This window comes from Bemisia tabaci, chromosome 5 (genome assembly GCF_918797505.1).
Source record: "Bemisia tabaci chromosome 5, PGI_BMITA_v3".
NCBI lineage: Eukaryota > Metazoa > Arthropoda > Insecta > Hemiptera > Aleyrodidae > Bemisia > Bemisia tabaci.
The window spans coordinates 15277189-15297946 of record NC_092797.1 but is presented as its reverse complement, the minus strand read 5'-3'; the positions used below and the strand labels follow the sequence as shown (position 1 = coordinate 15297946).

Here is a 20758-nt window from a genome sequence, read left to right as displayed (position 1 = left end):
TTCCTTTACATTAAAACGTCTTTACAGCGATCCTATGCCAAATTGAAAAAAATTAAACACATTAGCTTGCATATTCAATACTGAAGAATGCGGCAAAGTCGTTCTTCGCAAAAATTAACCCAGGTGGGCGGCATTGTTCCTCAGCCCTCGATTTGCTTCTCACGTCGAATGGAGATGTTGCATGTGTGAGGAATTTGCGATTTGACTGTTGATTCTTACATAAAAGTTCGCGAGAAACACGATGGTGCCACTGGTTTTCTCTGAATTCAACTCCCAAGCTCAAAAAAAGCTCTCAAGTTGAGGCCAAAATGGAGGGATATCCCGCGATATCCTGAGAGTCCACCTCTACATCAAGACAAACTCTCCATCCGAAGATAGGGAGCAAATACATTAGCAGGGTTGCCGTGTTTTCAGTTTTAGAGTCCTCAAATAAAGCGGCAGCCCTGTCAATGTATTTGCTCCTTATCTCCGCATGGAGAGTTTGTGTTGATGTAGACGTGGACTCTCAGGATAGCGTGGGATATCCCTCCATTTTGGCCTCAACTTGAGAGTTTTTTTTGAGCTTGGGAGTTGAATTCAGAGAAAACCAGTGGCACCATCGTGTTTCTCGCGAACTTATACATAAGAATCAACAGTCAAATCGCAAATTCCTCACACATGCAACATCTCCATTCTCAGTAAAAATGCTCAGGCCGATATTCATCAGTCATCATTTTGCGAAATTTACGTACAACAAGTTGCTCATCAACCATCATCAGGCTAAAAGCAGCGTTGACCTCCATGACTTAACTTTTGCCTCACCCCCATTACATTGCTTAGATTATTAGTGCGAGGCCCGTAAAATCGTCGCTCCACTGACGTAAAGGGCGTAACTCATTTTCCATGCGAGCTCTGTTCTCTATAAAAGCCCATGCTTTCCACGACTCATGTGGAAATAGAGATACGCCCTTACGTCAGAGAACAACAAAGTATGGTTTCCCTGCTTACACTAAAGAATGTATGCCGGGAATACAACCCAAACTTGATGGGAGACCATACTGCCGTGCTAAGGAAAAACGCCGTATGAACATTCGAGAGTTGCAAAATTTCCTTCACTAAAATGTTTATTTTTGAGGGAATTTATGAATATTTTCCCCTGAAATTTTCAGGGACTTTGGTTGAAATTGCGAATAAAATTATCTGAAAAATTGAAGGAAAAACACTCATAAATTTACCGGTAAAGTCGTGTTTCATCGTAGGAAATTCGTCAACGCCTGAAGGTTCATACGGCGTTCTTCCTTAGCACGGCAGCGTGGTGATCGTAAATCCCCGAAAGTACAGAAAAGTTGCGGCAGCATACTGCCGTGCTAAGGAAGAACACCGTATGAACATTCGAGAGTTGCCAAATTTCCTTTAGTAAAATGTTCATTTTTTAGGAAAGTTATGGATATTTTTCCTTGAAATTTTCTGGAACTTCAGGTGAAATTACGAACAAAATTACCTGAAAAATTGGACGAAAAATATTCACAAGTTTACCCGAGACCAATCGGATTTTGGCAACGCCTGAAGGTTCATACGGCGTTATTCCTTAGCACGGCAGCGTAATCCCTGATCGTAAATCCCTGAAAGTACAGGAAAGTTGCGGGAGGATACGTCTAATGAATTCAAGGCGTTGTTAGTTTGTTACGAGTGTACGGCGAAGTGGCTCCTCTGCCGACCGGATCGATCGCTTGTTATTGTCCTTCTGTCACGCTCTGAATGCACACGGTCCCGTAAAACTCGTTAAATATCCTATAAAATGTCAAAGGGTCCGCGCGAACACGAAGGCTGTCTGGAGCGCTGAGATACTCGAGGAACTTGCAATTAATGGGGAAGACGATGCTGCTACTCTTTGAGACGCAATCTTTCCCGAGAAAAACAAACGCCCGTTTAAAGCTTCGCTTAGACAAACGGTCAATCTTCCCATTCGGAAGAGACGTAGCCTCCTCCCGTCAAAGTCATAAAAATGGAGATGAAGCTCTTTTTCTTCGCGCGCTTTCTTCTCACGGCAAGAGTTAATAGACGAGCAGTATTGCGGGTAAGCGTTTAAGATATATCTCGGCGGCTTAAACTAGACACACGTACCTTAAAATGCGGCGTTGCAAATTTCCTCTCGTACCTTATTTTTAAAGGAAAATAGTTGAATCGGTGTGAACGAAAACACACCAACTCGGAAAAATGAAAGTAATCAAGACACACACAAAACTGCACAGTGGATGAAGAAATTAGCCCAAGAAAAAGATGTTTGGTGCCGAAAGACAGGCACTCACGGACATGTTAAAGGTCCAAGTTGGAAAAGATGCGCTAACTTCAATGACCCTCATTAAAATTGACCGTCTTTAATGAAAGTTGCGCATTTTCTAGTCATCGAGTTGGTGTGTTTTCGATCTCACTGATTCAATTCAATGATACACATACTATGAACAGGGCCGGATTAAGAGGGTGGCCATATGGGCCGCGGCCCATGGCGGTAAATCCAGGGGGCGGTCAATTTTGCAAATTTGTTGAATGGTATGAAAAAAAATTACAAAGAAAATTAGAAAAACATTACAAACGAGAAAACTCGACAAAATCTCTCATTTCCTGAGAGTATAGTAATGTCTAATTTTGTCGACTTTCAGTGATACATGAAACAGCACATATAAGAGAGAAACCAAACACGCAATTTGGCCTGGAACGGTGCGACTTAGTGAGAAATGATGACGAGGACTTGAGATGAAATGGAGAAGCCCTCGGCGCGGCGGTTGGCATGTAACACATATTAGCGCCTACGAGACTGCACGAATACTCCACGCATTGCATGAAACACAGTGCGGTCACTGCGGTCAGCGTGAAACGGATAGCGCCTACAAGACTGCGTGAATACTTCACGCATTGCGCCAAACACAGTGCGGTCGGCGCGGTGGCGAAAGTTCAAATTAAACAGCATTCATGTTTATTCTTTCATAATTTTTTCGTTCATTTCTTATGAATGGAAGGCCTTGTCCACACAAAGATATGTTTACGAAAGTTAACTTTCGCGCAAAGTTCTGTGAACTTTTGCTAGTAGTGTTGACAGGGCTTTCCCACAAAATGTGTCCAACACGAGTAAACGCGTCTTATGCACCCCTCCCTCGCTGGCACGTTCACTTGATGGTTTTTATTGATGTTTCAAAACGAATGAGAAGGGGGCGGCAAAATACAGGCGGCCCATGGGCGGCAAGTAGGTAAATTCGGCCCTGAGTACGTATGAGACGTAGCACGACAAAATTGAATGGAATCTCGAATCGCACAGTGCAGCGAGAAACCGGGTTAAAATTGAAAATAGCGATTTTCAATTGGACTACATTTTGTGATAAGAACCAACTATTTCTGACTCATTATCAAAACAACATACAAGTCATCAGTTTACGTTTGCAGATACGTGCTTTGATGGATTGAGCGGAAGTTGTAATTCCCAATTGGAAAATGAAGTCCAATTGATAATGTTCAACACTTTCCAGTAATCTCAAGACCACTGGGACAAAGTTTTAAGCCATAATTGTCATAATTTATGACGTCATTGGCAGTGGCGAGGCGTGAATGTTCGATTATTGATATTTCTCCATTTGAAGCTCTAGTAAAGAATCGATTATTAAGGCGTTCGTTGCAAACACCCTGTTTATTGATCCTTTTCCATAGGATTAAATGGCAAATCAATCGATGTATTTCAAAGCACGCCACGCTACTGGTCATTGGCCTTTGAAGTGAATCGTTGCCAGAACTGGCTTGACCAAATCGGCAAGCTTAATAATAGCAGTTTGCTCCAATGCACGGTTTTTTCCCCTCAAACTTTGAACTTTCACGAAAGGGTCAATTTTTGGAATTTGTAAGTCTTTGACCTAATAGTACGGAGTTCGCCCCTCCTTCAATTGTATTTCTCTCACTTTACGGCAAATTTTGTCCTGCTGCGTCCCATTGCATGTTAAAAGGGACAATGTGCATTGAGTTCATACTGGGTCATTGGGTCAACACTGCGACATAGCTCCTTTCAGAGGTGTAATCAGTCAAGTTGGCATTTGTTTACATTCCGTTTGCAAGCGACCACGATACAGTCGTCCAATAGGGACCGAGGATTGAGTATGGTCACGATCGGGCTGCAGCCAATCCTCGATCGCTATTGGACGACTGCTTCGCGGTGGCTTGCAAGCGGAATGTAAACAAGTGCCAACTTAGCTAGCTGAAGTCACCTCTAGCATCATATACATAAGCTCCGAGGCCTCCTATATTTGCATATCTGGTAACGCCTAGTTCCAGCGTTCTACCGGGCCGAATTTCATGATTTTTGCGGCTATCGACGGGCAATTGTCTCTAGATGAGCCCGTTTTATTCAGATTTTGAAAATATGACCCGAGTTTTTTTATATTACGCGGTGAAGTTGCAAATGCTCCCATTTAAACAATATAAATTTTTATTTTTTTGTCATAGTTCGTTTGAGCGTTCTACTGGACCGATTTCCATAATTTTTGCGGTTATCGACAGGTGGTAGTCCCTATGTGAACCCGCTGTAATCAGATTTTGGAAATATGACCCAGATTTTTTTTATAATAGAGTATACCTGGGAGCTTAGACAAGGGGCAAAATTTGTCGGAAAATTGAACTAAGCGGGAAATTGTGAATCTTGGTCTGTTAGTATAGGGTAAGATAAGTGAATTAAAGGTATGCTCCTTTACTACAGACTTCCAAAAAGTAACGAAACGCTCCGTTCTGTTCGTTTCGTCTCATTTTATTATTGGCCTTAAGTTTGAAATAAATGACGGTTTTTTTATTTGATTCGTATTAGTCCAATCACTCCCGGCCAGAGGGAGATTGGACAAATGAGAGTCGGGTATGAAAATCTTTTCGTTTTTTCTTCGTCGTTCTTTTCTCGAAGCGGGCCTAAGAGAGGGCGAAGCACCCTCTTGGGGTTGGGCCGCGTAGCGGCCAGGAGGCATAGCCCCCTAGTAAATCATAATATTCACAGGAAGAGGAATTCTTACCTGACATTCATTTCAGCCGTGTCCGCCGTTTCCAGGAGATTCTTCTCGAACCAGTTGAGTCTGTACCGCTTAGCACATGCCACATAGATGAGTGTGATGGCGAAAAGCACGAGCAAGAATGATGTGAAAGCGTAAACTGCCAACGATACTCCATTGATGTTGTGCTCAACATCCATGGTCTGAAAAAAAATGCATCCAACTTTGAAAATTTATCCTACTTGGTAATCAATGGGAGACAATTTTTAACGGCGAGAGTTATTTTTCCTGAAAATCTTGACAGAAAATACTATAAAAAAATCTCTGGGAATGGTATATACTGGAAAAAAACACATTGTATCCAGAGTCCAAACTCTTGAGAACATTGACGAGAAAAAATACTCTTGATTCAATCAGATTTGCCATTCCTAATATATTAGAGCGCCTTCAGTTTCGTATGATACTGTGCAATACCTCTGGTGTGAAATAGTTGCTTCAAGCGCCGTGGCACGCTGCGGCGCAGCAGGCGGGCAGCCAGAGCGAAACGCGCATTGGCGCCTACAAACCTAACAGGGATACTTCACGCGTTGCGCAATGCGTGAAGTATCCCTGTTAGGTTTGTAGGCGCCAGTGTGTCGCCGCTCCGCTTTGTGTTACACTGGGAAAAAAAAACACATTGGATCTAGAGTCCAGACTCTTGAAACCATTGACAAGAAAAAATACTCTTGCTCAATCCGATTTATGCTTAGATCAAAAGGAAATCCGCTCAAATTAAGAGGCTTGGTTCTTGATTTAAGCGAAAATCCGATTGAATCAAGAGTATTTTTTCTGTCGACGTTTTTAAGAGTCTGAACTCTAGATCCAATGTGTTTTTTTCCAGTGTATAGTAAATGTAGAAAAATAAATCAAACCATTTTTTCAGGTACACTGATCTACAAGGATAGGTTCGAGGTGCTCGAATACGTATTGCCTCAAAAGTTCACCTGAAGGATCTCTTCCTTATAAACTGACGGATTATATCTTAAATCGAAAATTTTAGGAAATATTCGTCACATCACAAAGGAAATTCACGATGAATTTCGAAAGATGATTCTCCCAATTAGGCCTTCAGTGTATGAATGAATATGTTTCTATAAAACTGCGCAACTTTGAAATGCAATTTAGCTATCGCCCCTTCGTCCGCTATACTTCGATGAAATTAAATTGACAGAAATTCTGCAAACTTTGCAAATCCTTATATATTTTCGAGTTTTTCTTCGTTGATATTTTCCGAAAAATGCTAATTTCTCCCGTTGCTCGTAGTGGATAAATCGAGATGATTTCTTAGATAGCCAGGCTAATATTTATTTCATTTCTTTGGTTCGCTCTTAATCGATTTTAAGTAAAGCGAAGTATCGGAAGAATTCTCAAGCTCGACTGCTGATACTTTTATGTAAGACTTTTTGCGTGGTTTACTGTTTTATGAGAAAAGTTTCCTGAACTTAGTAGCATGCTCACACTTTTATTAAGTTTGCTTGTAAGAGTATGAGCAATCTTGAATAACTCTATGCATGTTATTGCGACGGCAGCAATCCACAAGTTAACACGATTTTTTCCTCTTGTTTATGACCTCCCATCTGTGAATGTCGTGAATTATAATGGCAGACAGTAAACTACATCATTACGAGCGTAGTTTTCAAAAGAAAATAGATCAAACAGTTGGTTATAGTTCCGCAGTAAACATCTGGATTGCACCTGAGAGTTTAGGGGATAATATTCACCACATCCCGGTTAGTTAAAGTGTAATTGTTACAAAATTTCATTACGCGTAGAATCCTTTTTCGGTGGACTTACGTTGTTTTAAAGTTTGTAAGATCACGTGATCATTTTTAGATATAACATCTTTCCTCTTAATTTTGTGCACTTTATCCAAAGCCGTCCTTGCGGGGAAAACTGAATAGCAAAGGAGTATTTATGGCGTGGGAATGAATTAATTATCAATACAATGCCACTTTGAATTGTCGCTAAATGCAGAGGTTCTAGATGAAATGTTGAATACTTCCTGCATGCACATAACTTAATTACTTAAATACCCATCTTAGATGAAAAATTTTGAAATGATGATTGTCGCAAATTTCATCAGAAATTATCTCCAGAGCGACGAACGTTCAAAAATGACTACCTATCTAAAATTTTATAATTACGAAGAATACATTTTCATGAGTCATAAGAGCCTGTTAAAGTATAGCACTGGATCTTCTAAATAAAAAATCAGTTTTCCCTTCTTCAGCAATAAAATTGAGTAAAACTGCTACCTTGCCTATTTAAGTTTTATGTTTTTTTTTATAGAGGATGAAAGTACAAGGTTTCACGACATTTTGTCAACGCTTTTTTGTCCGCGCACCTTTTTTGTCCAGTAGTTTACGCCCACACGTAAAATAAGCAACAGTGACTTAGTCCAAGCGTTATAGTTTAGTCGGTATGTAAAATTATATTTACAATATGGAAATGAGAAATTGAGAGAGGAGGAGATGTTGTTATGGTTGTTATTACTTTCTCCTTTTGAATCATCTTTTTAAATTGTCATTGGTGAATATTTGGTTTTATTTCTATCCTTAAAATATTGAATGTACAATATACCTTATATATAGGTAGGTACTTTTTTTTCTTTTTTCTTTTTTCTTTTTTCTTTACGAAATTATTACTTCATTTTGAAAACATTTATATTTTTAAAACGTGACAAATATTTGTAAAACCTTTTCCAAGCTACATTAATCTCAATAAGCCGCAGTTGTGCCGACAGAAACTGCAAAAATGAATAAAAAAGGGGAAAAAACCAAGAAGCACGCAATCTTTAGTTTTAACCCATTTGTACATCGATCTTTTAGAGTCAAATACGTCAAATTTTGAGCGTTTCATTGCGCGTACACCTCGCTGCAGCACAATAAAAGCACAAAATGTAAAAGAAAAAATTAAAGTGCTTTGGAAATTATCAAATTTGACACGGGAACCACCAATATTTTTAAAAAAAAACACATTAGATTATTATTCTCCTTTGATAAATTGATACTTATTTTTTTCCCATCAATTTAAATGAGATTAATCAATGTAGAGTGTGCTAACATTTCAAAATCATTAGTTAAAAAACGCTGACTATGCGAGTATAAATATTAAAGCCGAACAGAGCGGAGCGGCGTGCTGTCAGCACGAGAGGCTCACTGGCGCCTACAAACCTAAGTGGATACTTCACGCATTGCACAATGCTTGAAGTATCCACTTAGGTTTGTAGGCGCCAATGCGCGTCTCGCGCAGGCCGCTCGCCGTGCGGCGGCGCCTGAAGCAACTATTTCACAACAGAGGTGTTGCACAGTATTATACGAAATTGAACGTATTAAGAATGACAGGCATCCTCTAAAAGTACAGATCTTTCTTCGCAAAATAAATCAAGATACTTATCGTACACAGGAAAAATCCAAGAGCCTTTAGCTGAGCCAGATATATAGAGGTTTATCCGGTTCAGGTATAATAAGGTGGGAATTTTTTGAAAGATAATTAAGTCCTGTTACACCATAGAGGCGTAGAGAGTTTTAGTGAATTTTGTCTCATGGAATTGACGCTCCCCCATTTTTACCAAAACTCTCAACTATAAGCTGCGTTGCTAAAGTCGCCGGAGAGCTCTCCGGAGAACTGGGAGCGTAGAGTCTCGGAGAATTACCCGGAGGGTTGACGTCATCTCTCCAGTCTCTCCGCGTTCTTGGGTCCGCCGGATTCTGTTTTGTTTACACTTCAATTTTAGGTTAAGTTTTTATATTCCCAAAGTTAAAAATGAAATCCACAAACACTTTCATCTTTAAATATTTGAAAATTCTAAAACTCATTGCATAAGCAGAAAAAAAGGCGCGAGAATGCTAAACGCCTATGCTTACGTCAGTCTACGTATCTCTCCGACCTCTCGAGGTCGGAGAGCTGGAGAGCAGTTTGGAGACTGACGTAGCATGACGTAGCAAGTCTCCGGGTAATTCCTCCGGAGTCAGAACAACGGTTGTTTACGTCTCCGGGTAACTCCGGAGAGCTCTCCGGCGACTTTAGCAACGCAGCTATATATTATTCTCCGTTGGACCAAACAGACAAAACAAAAAAACAAGCAAATCCTCATTCTCCCAAGACATTATATATTTTTATCCAAAAACGCCGTGAGCAATTGTCGTTTGTATTTACATGTGGGCCAATTAACTTTGGGTCTCAACTGGCACGTGGACCAAAACTCCCGTGCCGAAAAACGCGTGGACGTAAATTACTGGAAAAAACAGGTGCTCGAACAAAAAATCGTTGACGAAATGTCCTATAACCAAGTACAAAGAAAATAATGGGAACACAATGAAATATTGTCTCCGTCCTTCACGTGAAAAACTTTTTAAAATCGTTTACTGTATACATACTTTTTCATTTCGATATTTCTGTTGAAATATTTTGTCGTAAAACTGTAACAGGTAAAAAATATCAAACGTGGAATGTTGCAGATGCACAAAGGTGGTTTCAGATCGAATTAGTATAATACAGGGATCGGATTTTAGCTCAGTCTTAGCCATTTTTTCGAGAAGCCCTCAATGACGCGTCGCGTGCTTTGCGATGAATCGGCTGATCCGCCATTCAAACCTATAAAAAAATAATCGATTATCAGGATGTTTGCAACGGACAATTGGATAATCGATTCTTTACCATGACTTTAAATGAATCAGTGAGTTCGAAAACACACCGACTTGGAAAAAAAAATTGTTCAGGAGACACCTAAAACTGCGCAGCGGGCGAAGAAGTCAGTCAAAGAAAAACCTTTTTGGTGCCAAAGGACAAGTACTTAGAGACTTTGTAAAGCACCAAGTTTAAGTCGATACACCATGTTTGATGACAGAGAATAAAGCGTTTAAAAATTTCCGAGTTGGTGCGTTTTCGTTCTCACCGACTTTCAAATACTGATTTTTCAGTCTGCCCAGAAAAATTTATATTTTTCGACCTAAATAACGCTTGAATATTTATATAACTTGTTGGTACAAGGTATACTGAACCAAAAAAAGAAAACCGCAAAATCGGATGGTCACCCGTTTCCCTTGAAATGGCCAAAAATTGGTATCTCCGATGAAATACTTCGATTTTTCCCTTTTCCCGTCGCTGTTTCGAGCACTTCCGATTGCAATTTCGAAATTTCCTTTTGCGTGCAGATGTTACTATCCATAGGTGTTACTAAACCGTAAAAAAGTGAAAATAAAAAAAAAATCCGAGTTGGTGTGTTTTCGAACTCACTGATTTAAATAGGAAAATAGCGATAGCAGATGTCGATAGCGACAGTCGGGTAGGTAGAGGGGGAGCAAGCTCTATAGAGTCGGTCTAAACGCTTCGGTTTCCCGATTGCAGGCAACATAAAAGGCGCTTGATAGAAAATGATAGCTTACTCGGAGCATAATCACAGTTATTTGTGAAATGTGCGTTTAAACGTGAATGGGAGCTACTCTTATTTAGGTAGGCTAATGCAAAAGCGTCAAAGAGCTTCATTTTTTTACCGCGTGAGCCACCGCGTTATCCCAGAAGACCTACGTAGGAGCTTTGATTGGAGTGCTCAAAGACCCTATCCGCAATGGGCCTGTTGCAAACTTTTGCTAGAGCAAAACTAAGAGTTGTTTCTTATAGATAATGCCTCAAAAATCACGATGAGCGCATCGGCAAACTCTGAAATGCACTCATAACTTCACAAACTGGGTAAGAAATTTGCGGTTTTTTGAGCTTCCCGCTTCAAAAACGATACTACGGTACAGGTGAACATTTTGTTAGAGGAGTCGTTCCATCGTCGGCAATAATCATCATAGCCGACGCCAATCCGCCAAAACACGTTTGATGGGACGAGATAACACCTGAACTGGATTAGACCAGATAACAATCGGTGTGTTAACGTTCATATTTTCCACGCCCGAATTGATTGACCTTGAACTCTCCTTGAATTACGCGCGGAACTGCGTGCAAGCGTCGGCCATGATGAATATCGCCGACGATGGAGCGACTCCTCTAACAAAATGTTCACCTATGCCGTCGTATCGTTTTTGAAGCGGGAAGCTTAAAAAAACGCAAATTTCTTACGCAGATTGTGAAGTTATGAGTGCATTTCAGACTTTGCCGATGCGCTCATCGTGATTTTTGAGGCATTATCTATAAGAAAAAACTCTTATTTTTGCTCTAGCAAAAGTTTGCAACAGGCCCATTCATCGCGAATTGTGATCTGTAAACTGATGGATGTTGATTTTTTCAGCTTCTCTCTCAGTCGGCTCTCTGCAAATCTGCTCAGTGGCACAAGAAAAAAAGAAAAAAAAACGGCGTCTTTGGGTACTCGTGTCAAACGTATACCTTTGTTGAATCTTTCGATTTTTATGTCCGGCTTACGGACTACGTACGGTTGTGGCGCGTCTTTCTGACATGGACGTATATGTAAAATAGCTGGAGCGCCAACAATTAGTTGAATACAACATGGATAATGGATATCCATTAGACATTAAGCAGGAATAATAGTTGCCTCTATAAGCGTTGGGCTATCCGCAAGGACTTGCCGAGACATTTCTTCACGTCAATATCACGCTACCGTCAAAATTATACAAACATTACCGTAATACCTTCGTCCGCGACGTTTTTCGATTGCTTCTTGTCAGACTTTAAAATCAAAAAACATTTTGGAATCTTCATTTTTTTAAACCGTCTTGAAAAAGTTACAACAAGTACTTGTAAAACGTTTGATTTATAGTAGGCCCTGGATTCTGAATAACGTTGCGGTATAATTACGTGAAATGGTGCTAGGTCCGCATCATTACGCGTGGAAAACAAAGCCAAAAAGTCCCAAAAATTTCAATTAGAGTCAACAATTTTGAGCTCTAATGCTAAAGTTACGATTAGATTAAACAAACAAGTAGGTAGATATGGTTAAGGAATTATTGTTCAAATGTAAACTAAAAATCATTGATAAATAGATAAATGCCGAAAAACTCCAAGAGGTTACAATTTTTTTTGCAAACGATTTTCATTTGTTTCCAGAAGTTGATAATTGGTAATTTCTAGTTCTGATTGCGTCACGGAAAAAAAATTAATAAATAAACGAACGGTGTTATAAAAAAAAGAATGATGGTACGTTGTAACCACATGGTTATCTCAATTTCGGCGAACAGTTGTGTTCTTTGTTTTTTTATCTTTGATCTGCCTCGGTTAGAAGAACAACAGGGTGGCATGACATCAATGGCATTTATACAGGATCAGCTTTTTGCGTTATTTATAAAGTTTGCATCTCTCATGGAGAAAAATCCCGATGAAAATATGACGGGTAAATCGTGTCCCCGGCTGACAAAAGGGCGTAACCACACCTATAAAGATGAGCTCGGGAAAGCATTGACTTATACGCACTACAGGGTTCATCGCGAAGTCTAATTACGTCCTTACATCGGGAGGGCGACGAAATGTTTGAAACGAGGGATGCCGCACGGTGGAACGAGTCTTTGGAAGAAATCGAACATGAAGTTGCCCTACGCTGTTCGCATATCCTCTGCGCGTCTGCCACCGATCCTGTTGCCCCTCCTCCCCCTTCCTAAATGCAAATTAACATTCTACTACCCAGCTTTCGTATAAATCTGCGTTATAGGTACGTGAAAATTTCAGCAAGTTCGTGATTTCCAGTGGAATTGATGCTTTATTTCGCTCCCCCCCCCCCCCCCCCCCCAACCCGGCCACTGGCACTGAAGTGTGCCCCTGCCAACAACGAAATCATTTTATATTTCTCAAAGCTATGTGGAGAAAAATCGTGCGAAATATTTTTTTAATTCCTCAGCAGCCTATTATGAATACCCATAATAATGTCCGCCTCTCATGAATGGTAAACGCTCAATACACCGAAAAGTGGTTGGGAGGTGGGATAAAAAATTACCTCAATTCGATCTCGTAGTCACAGGGTGCTACATCAGCAAAAACATGAAACAAGAAAATTTATATATTTCTTTTTTGCACAATATTTGGAGCACAGTGGCCGGGTTGGGGGGGGGGGGAGCGAAATAAAGCATCAATTCCACTGGAAATCACGAACTTGCTGAAATTTTCACGTACCTATAACGCAGATATATACGAAAGCTGGGTAGTAGAATGTTAATTTGCATTTAGGAAGGGGGAGGAGGGGCAACAGGATCGGTGGCAGACGCGCAGAGGATATGCGAACAGCGTAGGGCGCGCGCGCTCAGCGCGGGGCTAACTTTGACGAGCCATAGCTCGCGATCTAAACGTTTCCCCAAGTTTGACAAATATTGTACGTTTATCTCGTCACAATTTTAATAATAAGGGGTGATTTTTACAGAAAATTTTACGAAAAAACCGATGAAACTACTTTTAAAACGTCAACATTGCGTATTCATAAACATACACGCTTTTAAAGTTTTTAAATCATGTCCGACATCTACCATTGACTCGACCCTCTGTGAGCCGGAAGGACGCACTTGGTTTCACTCAAAGCAGACCCTACTCACGTATGCAGGCGGAGGAGTTTCCGGGGAAAATTCGTAACACGCCGTTGCTAATCCGGCTCGGGCCCTTAAAATTATTATAAATAAATAAATATATGAATAAATAAACGACAAGCGCCCTCTGCAGCGTGTGAGCGACAAAATTGACACCCCAGATTTGAAAATAAAACCAGAAAGAGGGCGCAGATGTGTCGTGGGAGTACTTGCCAGATTGACGTGAATTATTGATGGGAATCAAAGAGTTTTTGCTGTGCTAGGGAAGAACGCGTAAGAACATTCGAACGTTGCCAAATTCCAAAATTTAATAGATTAACTAATCATCAGAGTATACTTATATATAACTTATAAAATAAAATAAAAAAAAACAAGTTTAATCTAATTCTTAGTCTAGAAATAATTCAACAAATATTAACTATGGAACTATAACCTACTATTTTTGGAATACCTAACACAATTATTTAATCCTTTTAAACCCCCAAAAACTGAAAATTCGAACTCATGGAAATGACTTTATAAAGTCATCGGTAGTATTGAAATTATAAAATTTTTAATAGTAATCATAATTATAATTACAATGAAAACAACCAAGAAATCAATTGGAAGTATTTCTGTCAAACGAACTATGTGCATTCAGACATGAGCCCTGAGACTCATAAGAATATGTGCATAACAGGGCTCATAATGCACATAGTTCCGTTTGATAGAAAAACGTCCAATTGCCAATCGATTCTCTTTTATTATTCCTCGGTAAAAAGTTTATTTCGTCAGAAAATTTCAAATGTTTTTCCTTCAAACGTTCAAAATATCTTCGATTAAATTGCGAAAAAAATTGTCTACAAAATTAAACCAAAATATTAACGAGTTTCAAAGAGAATTAGTGTTTTATCAGAGAAGATTTGGCAATGCTCGAAGGCTCATACGACGTTTTTCCTCACCATGGCAGGTTTCGAGTGTTTATTCGTTCTGTCGGGCGGCCAGGCTCGGAAATGCGATAATCTCGGCTGTCCTGTCAAGCTCCGACACGTCATCGTTCCGCTAACGTAAAGCCGTAACTGCACCCCGAGGTGAGCCCCGCGCCCCATTTAATCCTATGCAATCCGGGGCTCACGCGGGGGGTGGGATCACGCTTTTACATCCGCGATGTCCACTCTCTCTCCTTCCGCGTTTCGAATCCGAATCCAAATCCGACCAGATTTCATTTTGTTTTTAATGATAATATTTGTTCCGCTCGAAAGAAAACACAACCCGCTGCTCCGGACCTCCGTCGACCATTTTGCCGCCCGACTTTTCGAGTTGTTGGGACGTGTTTGCGGATAAAAATCGAGTACACCTACGCTTCAAATAAATAATCGTCGCTGGTAACGGTGCAATCTGTTTCTAGGACTTTCGGGGTGTTTACATTAATGTTACAGATTGTTCCTGTGGCTCGATATGGTCTCGTAGGATCACCTAGAGTACCTTTACAGACAGAGTATGGCCATTTCTGTGCCGGTTCTTCATTGGTTGCGAGAATATAGGCTGACACGATATTCTTACGGCCTTAAATAAACAAACAAGATGGCTGTTATCAGCAAGCAAGTTTGAGGTTAGGCACATCTTACATCCTCCTGTGATAAAGACGAAAGGCGATTTAACAGTGTTTTCGTGTGTTTTTCATATGTTATCCGTAGATATGCTAGTTTAAATTGTAACTGCCGTATAATTAAAATTTTTGTCAAATTTTAGCTTCTTATCAATGTTACGATGAGTCGCCATCTTGTTTGTTTATTTACGGCCGTAAGAGCACCATGAAGCCTAAAAACTCGTTGACTCATTTTTATATTGTGTAAGGTAACCTTAAAGCAGGCCTCAATAAGTACGAAGATTGCCGACCCAGGAAAGAAAAATGTTAATACTGGTTCATATTGAGCTTGCGGCTGTGTTGACGTATAGTCTATTTATTCTACGCACTAGGTCTCATGGAAATTAAGACGATACGTAAGCTGTGCTAGGCTGTGCTGGAGGGGGGGGGGGGGGCTAAACCAATCAATCGTATATGAACAACGTAAGACCTGTTTTTGAAATTTTTGTTGAATAAAAATCGAACTTCAGATTAAGGGAGTTAGGCGTGACTAAGAGTGTCGGTCACCTTTTTGCTATCGGGACTTCAGTAGGACGTCATTTGCCTCGACCGGGGGTGGCTATCGCCACTCTTGATCACGTTTAAAGTGCAACATTGGTGATGCAGATCTGCCTCACTAGCTTTTCGTTTCTATTAAAGCTCAAAGAGTTGTTGACGTTTGAGAATGAACAGGGCGAAAATCTTTATTTCCAGTGGCGGGAGAATCAAACGCGAGGTGAAAATGGGAGAGGGTTAGAGGAATTAGTCGTGAGAACAGCCGTGACGCAATGAACTGAACAAGATAATCGAGTGAAAAGCACCAAACAATCAAAAGGAACCCTGAGAAGAACGTGAACTGTTTTTTTCTCCAGCCTCTGCCCGGATCTCTAATTCCGTTATACGAGACCAGCCTCGAGCAAAGACTAGTTTCTCCGTGGAGGGGAAACGGAATTAAAGGGGCGACCCCGACTGTGACAACTTTGAAAGTCAGTTTTAAGTCCCATAGGAGTAACGTGAGAATCATCCTGGAGTTGCGTCAGGGAAAAAAAATCCTCACTCTTGTAACTTAACACTTTATAGCCTATACAAAAGCGTTCCTCACTCTTGATGGTTTCGATAACCAATGTGTTCCTCATGACGGAGGAGGCCTAGATTTAAAAAAACAAGTATGAATACTCGTAAAAACCCCAGTTGAAAATATTCGAGGACTTTCTACACATAGAATTTTCTCCTCTATTCGACAAATGAATCAAAGAGAACGAAAACACACCAACTCGAAAAAATTAAAATAATCGAGATACATACAAAAGTGCAGTGAAGGAGTAGGTAAAGAAGTTAGTCTAAGAAAAAGATTTTTGGTGCCTTAAGGCAAGTACTGAAGGACTTCAAACGTCCAAGTTAGAACACATGCGGTACTTCAATGCCCTTTATGAAAATTTACTGTCTTAATGAAAAGCGAACATTTTCGAGTTACCGAGTTGGTGTGTTTTCGTTCTCACTGATTCAAATGTTCATATCACTTGTTTCCAACACCAGGCTTTTCTCAATAGATTACGTTGCCCTGCAATCCTCGTCAGATAGTGATCAACTCCCATGATCTTGTCATGTTATCTCAAAGCAAAGGATCTTCAACAAGGTCAGGTTCAACAGTGTGAGTGAGCGACACGACATTGGCGGAATAGGGCGAGGCATTGCGAGCTCACACCTCGCGCCGGCGCGCCTTCAATTTTGCAGACGCAACGCGGACATCCATCAAGTACGAATAGTTGTATCTCTGCGCCGCGCCGTCATCAACACGCGTCCTTTGCTTTCAATCGCACTATTTCCATATTGTGTTTGTTTCCGTGCATATTCTCTGCAGTGGTGCTTCAAGAGCTATGTGAGCATCACAGTCGAAGGTAGAAGAGACGACTTTTTGGAAATTACGATCGAATGAGCAACTTACTCTCTGCAATGACAACTCCAAAGTACCGAATTTTAATTTTTTAATGTACATTAGTGAAACTTATCACCAACACTCTGAGACTCTGACTAAATGACTCGTGCGTCGAGTCGCAATCTGTTCATAGTATTATATTTTTTATTGACACGAACATCTGGATTACATTCCGCAATAAAGAACCACTATCTCTGGCTCTCCCATTAAAGCACACATCTCCATAGGGAAACCAATGCATGTATATCGTTTCTAAAATGGGCTAGAAATAGTGGTTCCTTATTGCAACATGGGATCAATCTTATCGCGAGCGGTGATATTCAGCGTGCGGTGAAACGAAGGGCCCCAATTAGAGTACCTGGCACAGCGAGAGAATGGACAGATCGCTTCATGGAGGGCTTAAGGCCCAAAAGAGCAGCCGGTATTCTAATACACACAATTTTACTGTCATCTTCAGATTCCAATCCAAACAAAGATGGTCAAAAATGTTCCTAAATGAGCGTTCTTCCTCAAAAATGAGTAAGTTTATGCAAAAACTGAGTTAAATACTCAAGATAATATCATTTCTCTAACTATATATCCCTTTCCTGATACGCACAAACCCATAAATAAAATAAGACATACTTCTATAAAGTATCAAATTATTATTCAATTATTTATAGTCCAGCCCATAAGGCTAAACCTAGCAATCAAGTAAATTAATAAGACCTTCATATACTTCACTAGATAAAAGATTTGAATTATCTATAATTGAAATATGAATCCAATAGCTTGTATTAGCTTGTATACACTAAGGACGGGTCGCGTAATAATTGTAATAATAAATTGTTCTGAGTAATTTGAATTCATGGGTTGACTGCCCATTTCTGCTGTGCTAAGAAACATCGCCGTGTAATCTTTAGACGATGCTAGATTTTCCTTACTAAAACCCGACTTAACTGGAAAAAATTTGAATATTTTTCTTTCGAATTTTTTAAATAATTTTGTTCGCAATTTGATCTGACGTACCTGAAAATTCCTCGAAAAAATATGCATAACTTTACTCAAAAATACATGTTTTATTCGGAGAAATTTATGGCAACTCTCGATTGTTCATACGGCTTTTTTCGTTAGCACGGCAGTTTTGGCCTCTAACTGTATTCGCGGAGACATCGGTGAAGACCTGATGGATTTTCGGAGTTCACATCGCTCTATACTCTCCCTATACTGCCGTTCTAAGGAAAAACGCCGTATGAACATTCGAGAGTTGCCGAATAGCCTCCGATAAAATTGTGTTTTTTGAGGAGAGTGATAAATATACATCCTTAAAATTTTCAGATACTGTAGATTGAATTATCAATGAAAGTCTGTGAAAAATTGGGAGAAAAATATCTACAAGTTTTCCAACAAATTCGCATTTTATCGAAAGAAATTTGGCAACGCCTGAAGCTTTATACGGCGTTCTTCCTCAGCACGGTAAATTACGGGTACTCTAGTCCCGACGAGGAACTTGGCCCGAATTTGGGAAAATAAGCGGAGTCCATGCAGAGAACGTGGGCACAATAACGTTGCTCCAACGTAAGCCATCAATATCGTGGCTCAATCGCGTGCTGCCCAGACTTGTCGGTTAAGCTCTCAAGGAAGAACACTTTGGATCGAAATCCGGGAGCGTTGACTTCCCTTTGATTGATAATTATGATCAGAACAATCATCATGATGGAGAACCTGCCACCGACCCGACCATCGTGTCGGGCTGCTGCGTGTTTTTCGTGTTTCGGCACACCCACACACACACACATACACACCCTCTCAACCAACCCGCCTTTCAGAAAAGGTGGCATTTCTTCCCGCTTTTTTCTACACGGAAGTCAAATACGCTTCCTACGCCAGCGCTCCGAGCGGTTGGGGAAGGATAGTTTTAGCGCTGACAGGTCTACGATACTGTCGTGATAAGGAAAAACGCCGTATGAACATTCGATGGTTGCCAAATTTCCTTCGATAAAATGTTTGTTTTTGAGGAAAGCCAAGTATAATTTTTCCTAGAATTTTTAGCAACTTTAGTTAAAACTAGCTGCTTCAGCTCGCTACGCTCGCTTGTGCCGCTGGCCGGGGGCTTCGCCTCCCGGACCCCCAGTTACTGTCCCCCATTCCGACAGTGACGCGAGCCAAATTTTGCTACTACAGGTAATTAAAGGACTTCCTTGAATACGATGTTTTTTGTACGCCTATAGTAAATCGGTCCAGTAATTTTCGAGATCGAAGTAGCACAAACTGTCCAGCGGCAAAGACGCAAAAATGTTGTTATCAAATCGAGGTCAATTTCGCAACGTCGGTCGCGCAAATCGAAAAACCAAGAGGTGCTGGTACATTTGCAAGTTAAGAGCTTTCGTTTAAAACAAACTCGAGGAAAATCGGTCGGGTAGATTCCGAAATCAAAGGAGGACAAAAAAAGCCTTAGGATATTAAATATATAAATTGCGAACAAAATTATCTGAAAATTGGAGGAAAAATATTTAAAAATTGTCTCTAGAATTCGTGATTTACAACAAAAAAAAACTTGGCAACGCCTGATGGCTCATGCGACGTTCTTCTTTAGCACGGCAGGATAGGTCACATGTTGTTTATTTTTGTCTCGGTCGCTGATGACCGCTGCGATTCGGGAAAAAATGTTTTATTTTTACTCTCGGAGGGGTAAAATGCCATGAGGGAACCTTCAAAACGCTGAAAATACCACCCGCCCACCCGAAAATACAGTAGTTGCATTTCTCGGTGTTCACACCCCAACCTCAGATCTCTTCCGCACGATTATCAAAATAGACCAAATAAGATTGTCTCCACACATTCTCTCCGCAAGAAACATGCCGGCAACCTCTTGGCTTTCAAAAGTTTCAACAAGCACCTCTACTTATGAATGAGTAACTTTATTTATCGCACTTTATGCCACCCAGTGGCGTGGCGTGCTTTCCGATCTATCGATATTTTCCCATTTGAGGCTGTGGTAAATAATCGATTGTTAAGGTGTTCGCTGCGAACACCCTGTTAATCGATCATTTTCCATAGGTTTAAATGATAGATCAATCGATATATCGCAAAGCACGCCACGCCGCTGATGCCACTCACAGAGACACTGTAATCTTGCCCAAACATTTTTGTCGAGTACAGTTTCTAAGACTACCTTTTCTCACACATCGCGCCTGATAAGCTTCCTTTTAAAAATGGATAACAGGAGTTGGTGGCTCTTCCCGTCACGAATCCGTCCCCGAATTGACCGTTGGGTTATCTCACACATGTCAGGGGAAAAGTAACACGAGAACTGAATCAAGAATGAAAGATATGTCAATCCATCTGATGTACGATCTCAAATTTACGATTCCTTCCGTCTTTTTGTAGACGAATAATTCACAACTTCTTTACGTCGGCAGTGCTAAGAATGACAGCAAAAATACTTTAGAGAGATGTTGGGTAATATCTTCAAAAGAAGTGATAAAGGTATAAATACACGGAAAAAAACCACGAGGTTGTTTGATGATATGGACACTTCCAATTAATTGTGGTACTACCCCAATTAATTATGGTAGCACCCCACTTAATTATGGTAGTACCCCCAATAAATTAGGTAACTAACCCAAATGTTGCGGTACTACCACAATTTGTTAGAAATGTCCATATCATCCAACACTGGAAAACAAAACACATTGGATCTAGAGTCCAGACTCTTAAAAACATCGACAAGAAAAAA

The 20758-nt window shown here is 40.4% G+C and overlaps 1 protein-coding gene across 1 annotated transcript in view; it reads right to left on the bottom strand.

Moving 5' to 3' along the window:
- Sytalpha (Synaptotagmin alpha) overlaps positions 1-20758 on the bottom strand; it is a 144736-nt gene that overhangs the window by 106646 nt on the left and 17332 nt on the right. Inside the window, exon 3 of the mRNA XM_019058874.2 lies at positions 5016-5194. Coding sequence (XP_018914419.2) covers positions 5016-5191 — 176 coding nt within the window. The 5' untranslated portion in view covers positions 5192-5194. The remainder of the gene's footprint in view (positions 1-5015; positions 5195-20758) is intronic.